The following is an 8221-nucleotide window of genomic DNA, read 5'->3' as shown; positions in this document are numbered from 1 at the left end:
AGACCAGCAAGTTGATCAGAGTGGGGCAGGTGGGGCCGAAGGCTGCGGGTGGACGCGGAGGCAACAACGGTGAAGATTCACTGCGAGTAGGGGGAGGAAGGCTGAAATTTATCCTGAAAATTGCCGTCCATGGGACAACGAGTTTTGGCTCTATGGAGCATATGCTCTCTGGAAAACAATAAATTAAAAATAAATAGGAAATAAAATTTAAAATTCTATTTTTTTAGATGTTCATGTTAGTGTAACAAGAGTGCTCGCCAATTTCATGCGAAATGAGATATCAGTGCCTCACTGGAAAACAAAATTAACTGTACCATTTGAGAGCATCAAGGGTCGGAAGGACCGGCGCTTAATTTTAACTTTACTCCTCTAATACCAATAAGGGATCGGCTTAGGTCCGGTTTAACCCTTCAAAAATGAACTTTTACTTCTCTAATCAGTTTCAAGGGATCAGCTAGAGATGCTCTTAAGTCAAAAGAAAAAATCCACAGTAATTATTTTTCTGTCTTATGCACGTACAGTAGGTACGAAAGCTGACGAAGAACCGTACGTACGTACGTTTGCTGTAGCGAAGTGACAGCATTCTTTAAGCCTGAGTAAAACTGTAGTTCCACATCAGTCAGCAGCTGGCTATCGAGCAGCATCGATGCACGCATAAACACAAAATCTGCCTTCGCACTGACATGTGAACGCTGAAAAGGGCGTAAATCTTGAAGAGGTTTGGCCCATTCGGGAGTATCAATATGCGGCTGTCAAGCTCACGCGATGTCACGTTACGCGTAATCACCCGGAAGCTTGACGTGCCATCCGACGTCAGGGAGGCTAATCCAGCCGTGTGTCCACGATCGATCGGTCTGCGCCACGCGCGTCGCCGTCCAGGACTCGAGAGCCATCGCCATGCACGTCGCTCTCGCACAATCTCATTGCTTGGCTACCCTGACGACACAGGCACGTACGGTTACTTAGCCTAAGTAACTTACGCGTGTGCATGTATATATATAGGCCATCCGCCAGCCGACTTCTTGGAGCGTTCCCAAATCAGGCCGTTTCTTCTTCGTCGGCTACACGAGCTAGCGCGGATCGATCGATCGGTGATGGAAGAAGGTTTTGTGTTCCGGGGGTGCGAGCTGCCGCCGGGGTTCCGGTTCCAGCCCACGGACCAGGAGATCATCGTGTGCTACCTCAAGAGGAAGGTCGCCTCCGCCGCCTCCGCCGTCACCTCCATCATCGCCGACGTCGACATCTACAAGTTCGACCCGTGGGAACTGCCCGGTGAGCATGCATGCATACGTACTGCATACGTAGCCACGCCATGCAGCCAATGCAAAGTTTTGTTTCTATCTCTTTGACTCTCGTCCATGCACGAGCTTCCAAGAAAAAAATACCGTTAGCTGCCGACCAGCTATCTACACGTACCCATTTTTTATGTATCATCATCGATCCTGGAACAAGAGAGGATTATAGTAACACTGAATCAATATACTGATGAATGGATGGAAGTTTGACAATTTTGGGTTGGCGTGCATGCAGACAAGGCGCAGTTCGGCGAGGGGGAGTGGTTCTTCTTCAGCCCGCGGGACCGCAAGTACCCCAACGGCGCGCGGCCCAACCGCACGGCGGGATCGGGGTACTGGAAGGCCACCGGCACCGACAAGCCGATCCTGGCTGCCGGCGGCGCGCGCTGCCTCGGGGTCAAGAAGGCGCTCGTCTTCTATCAGGGGCGCTCCCCGCGGGGCACCAAGACTGAGTGGGTCATGCACGAGTACCGCCTTCTCCACGCCGACGGCGGAGCCGCCACCCGCCACAAGCCCCACGACTCCATGAGGGTACGTACCAAACCCCACACGTGTGCGTCGATGAATCTAGTATTATATACGTACGTACACACAGGTTGTCGGTCAACTTAATTACATATTACCTATGTTGGGTGCAGCTGGACGACTGGGTCCTGTGCCGCGTCCGCAAGAAGGGCGTCGCCGTCGCGCCGGACATGGATGGTAACCCCGGAGCGCCGAGGCACACGGAGGTTCAGGCAATTGATAGTACCACCGGAGCCGCACACGGCGCCTTCGGCGACGACTGGACCGACGGCCAGCTCCTTCAGTACCTGATGAGCGGCGGATCCGGACAGGTCGACGGTGCCGGCACCATCAGCGGGGCGGCGGGCCACGTCCATGACGGTGCGCGCCGCGAGAGTGCGCCGGAGGTGCAACTGGCGTCGGTGCTGGAGAACATCAAGAGGGACCTCTCCTTCCATGCCATGGACGACGTGTATTTCCTCCAGCCCAGCAAGCGGGCCAACTGCATGGGAGGAGGCGCGGGCCACCACACCGACGACGACCAGCTGTCGCCGCCGACGTCCTTGTCCATGTTCGAGGACGATTAGTTAGGTGTTGCCTTGCGCACGAGGTATATGCATGCACATGCACGTAATCTACATTCGACAGTGTGCGTACTTAATTCGGTAGCCACGATTGGGAGTGTTTCTACTCTTGCGGATATCAACTGTGATCGATTTTATTTCCTCCACACTTGCAGAACAACTTCATTTATTCTCTATCACTGCACTTTGCTGTGAAACCCTAGCCGCCCCGCCTCTCGGCCTCCTCCGCTTCTTCCCCTCGTCGCCGCCGTCCGCACCACCGCCGGGTGAAGCCTGGCTTGCAGGGCGGCGACGGGGCTTCTCCTCACCTCTTCCGTCACGGCTGGCGCGGGACAACGAGATCGGGAGGTGCGCCGGGCGAGCGCGGATCCGGCGGCGTGGCGGGCCCCTGCGGCGTCCTACGCGGCGTGGTGGCGGTGGCCTGCTTGTGGCGAAGTGGTGGCTGCGTTGGATTTGTCTGGTGGTCGTGGGTGCTTCCAGATCCAGATCAGATCCATCTGGATCCCGTCTTTGAAATCCGTCGGCCGCTGTGGGGTGGTGGTGGTCGTCGCTGGCCACGTCGGATCCTTGGATTCTGCGTTTGGAGTTCTATGTTCGGTTCTTCTCGGTCCTCCTTCCTGGTGGGCTGAGCCCCATGGCTCTTTCATCTCTGCAGGTCTCGGTTCATGGTTATTGCCGGATCTGGATCACACGGAGGTTTGGTGGTATAGGATGGGACCAGAGGAAACTTTGGTTGGCTTGTTCGGCCCGGCATCGGCGACGTCACTCCACGCCGTTATCCTCCCTAGAGGCGAAGCCGTGGTCCGTCCTATCCAACCCCGAATCCCTCCCGGACGAAAGTCAAAAATCCAGTCCGGATTGGGCGGCGGCGGCGTCCTGCGCGTCGTATTCTCCATGGAGGCGTCGTGTGGGGAGGACCTCGTATCGGGGGGAGAGATGCCGCGGGTGGTGGGGCTCCGTGTGGCTCCAGCAGTGACGATGGTGTGGTGGTGGCTAGGTGGTGCGGTGTTGTATCTACCACGTGAATGACGAGGAGTTTTGGCGGCATGGTGCGGCTGGATATCGTCGACGAATGCGGCTGGATGGTCGAGTGCAGAACGGTGGCACTGTCTGACGCCATGATGGCGTCGACGGCAGGCTGGCAAGGTTTGCTTTAGTACCTGCTATGGAGATGGATCAGTTGAAGATGAAAAAGATATCTGGCAAGGCTAGCAAGGCTCATGACACCGTCAGCTCACCAGCGTGTTGTTGTTGAGCCTGGCCACAAGCTCCTTGAACGGTGTGGTGTTGTCCTTGGTGGTGGATACACACAGCACGGCGATGTCCTGCGTGACGTCATCTCTGTGGCCGTCCGCTGGCAACAGACCGTGCGGAATCCTACGCCGCCGCCGAGCGATCGCGGGCTGCAGGAGTGGAGCATGCGGTCGGCGGCGGTTGTACTCGGAGTTGGCGCGGAAGCCCTTGCTGTGCAGCGCCTTGGTGAGGTGTAGCATCAGCGTGACGTGGCCCTGCCCCGCCTGCGGGATCAGCACCGCGTTGGGCTGCCGCTGGTGCGCCTCCGAGCTCATCTCGCACTTTATGAAATCTGGCAAATGGATGTCAAAATTGTGTTCCTTAATGGATTTATTAAAGAAGAGTTGTATATGATGCAACCAGAAGGTTTTGTCGATCCTAAAGGTACTAACAAAGTGTGCAAGCTCCAGCAATCCATTTATGGACTGGTGCAAGCCTCTCGGAGTTGGAATATGCACTTTGACAGTTTTATCAAAGCATATAGTTTTATACAGACTTGCGGTGAAGTCTGTATTTACAAGAAAGTGAGTGGGAGCACTACAGCCTTTCTGATAAGTATATGTGAGTGACATATTGTTGATCAGAAATGATGTAGAATTTTCTGGAAAGCATAAAGGAGTGTTTGAAAGGAGTTTTTCAAAGAAAGACCTCGGTGAAGCTGCTTACACATTGAGCATCAAGATCTATAGAGATAGATCAAGACGCTTGATAAGATTTTTCAATGAGTACATACATTGACAAGATTTTGAAGTAGTTCAAAATGGAACAGTCAAATAAGGAGTTCTTGTTTGTGTTGCAAGGTGTGAAGTTGAGTAAAGACTCAAAACCCGACCATGGCAGAAAATAGAAAGAGAATTAAAAGTCATTCCCTATGCCTCAGTCATAGGTTCTATAAAGTATGCTATGCTGTGTACCAGTCCTATTGTATACCTTAGCATGATTTTGGCAAGGGAGTACAATAGTGATCTAGCAGTAGATCACTGGACAACGGTCAAAATTATCCTTAGAGGACTAAGGAAATATTTCTCGGTTGTGGAGGTGATAAAAGAGTTCCTCGTAAAGAGTTACATCGATGCAAGCTTTTGACACCGATCTAGATGACTTGAAGTATCCATCTAGATACATATTGAAAGTGGGAACAATTAGTTAGAGTAGCTCCGTGCAGAGTATTGTAGACACAGAAATTTTCAAAATACATACGGATCTGAATATTGCAGACCCGTAGACTAAACTTCTCTCACAAGAAAAACATGATCACTCTTTGGGTGTTAATCACATAGCGATGTGAACTAGATTATTGACTCTAGTAAACCCTTTGGGTATTTGTCACATGAATATGTGAACTAATCACATAAAGATGTGAACTGTTGGTGTTAAATCACATGACGATGTGAACTAGATTATTAACTCTAGTGCAAGTGGGAGACTGAAGGAAATATGCCCTAGAGGCAATAATAAAGTTGTTATTTATATTTCCTTATATCATGATAAATGTTTATTATTCATGATAGAATTGTACTAACCAGAAACTTAATACATGTGTGAATACATAGACAAACAGAGTGTCCCTAGTATGCCTCTACTTGACTAGCTCATTAATCAAAGATGGTTAAGTTTCCTAGCCATAGACATTTTTTGTCATTTGATGAACGGGATCACATCATTATAGAATGATGTGATGGACAAGACCCATCCGTTAGCTTAGCACTCTGATCGTTTAGTTTATTGCTATTGCTTTCTTCATGACTTATACATGTTTCTATGACTATGAGATTATGCAACTCCCGAATACCGGAGGATCACTTAGTGTGCTATCAAACGTCACAACGTAACTGGGTGATTATAAAGATGCTCTACAGGTTTCTCCGATGGTGTTTGTTGAGTTGGCATATGTCGAGATTAGGATTTGTCACTCCGATTGTCGAAGAGGTATCTTTGGGCCCTCTCGGTAATGCACATCACTATAAGCCTTGCAAGCAATGTGACTAATGAGTTAGTTGCGGGATGTTGCATTACGGAACGAGTAAAGAGACTTGCCGGTAACGAGATTGAACTAGGTATGATGATACCGATGATCGAATCTCGGGCAAGTAACATACCGATGACAAAGGGAACAACGTATGTTGTTATGCGGTTTGACCGATAAAGATCTTCGTAGAATATGTAGGAGCCAATATAAGCATCCAGGTTCCGCTATTCGTTATTGACCGGAGATGTGTCTTGGTCATGTCTACATAGTTCTTGAACCAGTAGGGTCCGCACGCTTAACGTTCGATGACGATTGGTATTACGAGTCATGTGATTTGGTGTACCGAAGGTTGCTCGGAGTCCTGGATGAGATCACAGAATGACGAGGAGTCTCAAAATGGTCGAGACGTAAAGATCGATATATTGGAAGGCTATATTCGAAAATCGGAAAGGTTCCGTGTGATTCGGGTATTTTTCGGAGTACTGGGGAGTTACGAGAATTCACCGGGAGAAGTAATGGGCCTTATTGGGCTTTAGTGGAGAGAGGGGAGAAGGGCCAAGAGTTGGTGAGTGCCTCCCCCCAGTCCAAACCGAATTGGACAAGGGGTGGGGGCGCGGCCCTCCTTCCTTCTCCATCTCCCTCTCTTTCCTTCTCTCCTACTCCGAATAGGAAAGAGGACGGGAATCCTACTTGGACTGGGGAGTCCTAGTAGGATTTGTTGGGGAACGCAGTAATTTCAAAAAAAAAGTCCTACGCACACGCAAGATCATGGTGATGCATAGCAACGAGAGGGAAGAGTGTTGTCCACGTACCCTCGTAGACCGTAAGCGGAAGCGTTATGACAATGCGGTTGATGTAGTCATACGTCTTCACGATCGACCGGTCCTAGCACGGAAGGTACGGCACCTCCGCGATCTGCACACGTTCAGCTCGGTGACATCCCATGAACTCATGATCCAGTAGAGTGTTGAGGGAGAGCTTCGTCAGCACGACGGCGTGATGACGGTGATGATGATGTTACCCGAATAGGGCTTTGCCTAAGCACTGCTACGATATGACCGAGGTGGATTATGGTGGAGGGGGCACCGCACACGACTGGAAACAATCAACTTGTGTGTTCTAGGGTGCCCTCCTGCCCCTGTATATAAAGGAGTAAGAGGGAGGCCGGCCAGCCCTTGGAGCGCGCCAGGAGAGGAGGAGTCCTCCTCCTAGTAGGAGTAGGACTCCCCTTTCCTACTCCTACTAGGAGGGGGAAAGGAAGGAGGAGAGGGAGAAGGAAAGGGGGCGCCGCCCCCCTTCCCTAGTCCAATTCGGACCATAAGGGGAGGGGCGTGTGGCCTGCCCTAGCCGGCCCTCTCTCTCTCCACTAAGGCCCATGTGGCCCATTAGTTCTCCTGGGGGGGTTCCGGTAACCCTCCGGTACTCCGGTTTTCTCCGAAATCACCTGAAACACTTTCGGTGTCTGAATATAGCCGTCCAATATATCAATATTTATTTCTCGACCATTACGAGACTCCTCGTCATGTCTGTGATCACATCCGGGACTCCGAACTACATTCGGTACATCAAAACACATAAACTCATAATACCGATCATCACCGAACGTTAAGCGTGCGGACCCTATGGGTTCGAGAACTATGTAGACATGACCGAGACACGTCTCCGCTCAATAACCAGTAGCGGAACCTGGATGCTCATATTGGTTCCTACATATTCTATGAAGATATTTATCGATCAATCCGCATAACGATATACGTTGTTCCCTTTGTCATCGGTATGTTACTTGCCCGAGATTTGATCGTCGGTATCTTAATACCTAGTTCAATCTCGTTACCGGCAAGTCTATTTACTTGTTCTGTAATGCTACATCCCGTAACTAACTCATTAGCTACATTGCTTGCAAGGCTTATAGTGATGTACATTACCGAGAGGGCCCGGAGATACCTCTCCGACAATCGGAGTGACAAATCCTAATCTCGATCTATGCCAACTCAACAAACACCATCAGAGACACCTGTAGAGCACCTTTATAATCACCCAATTACGTTGTGACGTTTGGTAGCACACAGAGTGTTCCTCTGGTATTCGGGAGTTGCATGATCTCATAGTCATAGGAACATGTATAAGTTATGGAGAAAGCAATAGCAACAAACTAAACGATCATCGTGCTAAGCTAACGGATGGGTCAAGTCAATCACATCATTCTCTAATGATGTGATCCTGTTAATCAACTGACAACTCATGTCTATGGTTAGTGTCGGGTGGTAGGTGCGACATATGCCAACGGGTGGCTTATCATTGTGGGAGCGAGTAAGACGTCGCCGGTGCCTGGAAACGGGATAAGGCGAAGACATGCACGCCGGCGGATCTTACCCAGCTTCGGGGCTCTCCGTGGAGATAACACCCTTACTGCTGCTCTGCGGGGTCTCCGCATGATCACTAGATGGACAAGTAGCTACACAATGCTCCTTGAGCTGTTCGGTGGGAGGAGGAAGAAGGGCACGGCTAGCTTGCTTCTTCTCCTCGTGTGGTGTCTAAAACTAGCTGAGGATCGAACCCTTTGCATGGGTGCCCCG

General features: G+C 50.5%; 1 protein-coding gene across 1 annotated transcript; it reads left to right on the top strand.

Annotated features, from left to right (window-relative positions):
* Positions 1 to 1041: 1041 nt before the first annotated feature.
* LOC125548234 (NAC domain-containing protein 58-like) lies at positions 1042 to 2521 on the top strand. The gene is made up of 3 exons (XM_048711893.2): positions 1042 to 1272; positions 1531 to 1826; positions 1934 to 2521. Exons 1-3 carry the CDS (start codon positions 1095 to 1097, stop codon positions 2384 to 2386), a joined length of 927 nt encoding a protein of 308 aa, XP_048567850.1. The 5' UTR covers positions 1042 to 1094; the 3' UTR covers positions 2387 to 2521.
* Positions 2522 to 8221: the final 5700 nt, after the last annotated feature.

The sequence above is a fragment of the Triticum urartu genome, chromosome 3A (assembly GCF_056163025.1).
Source record: "Triticum urartu cultivar PI428250 chromosome 3A, HENAU_Tu73, whole genome shotgun sequence".
Taxonomy (NCBI): Eukaryota; Viridiplantae; Streptophyta; class Magnoliopsida; order Poales; family Poaceae; genus Triticum; species Triticum urartu.
This window is presented reverse-complemented; position numbering and strand designations above follow the sequence as displayed.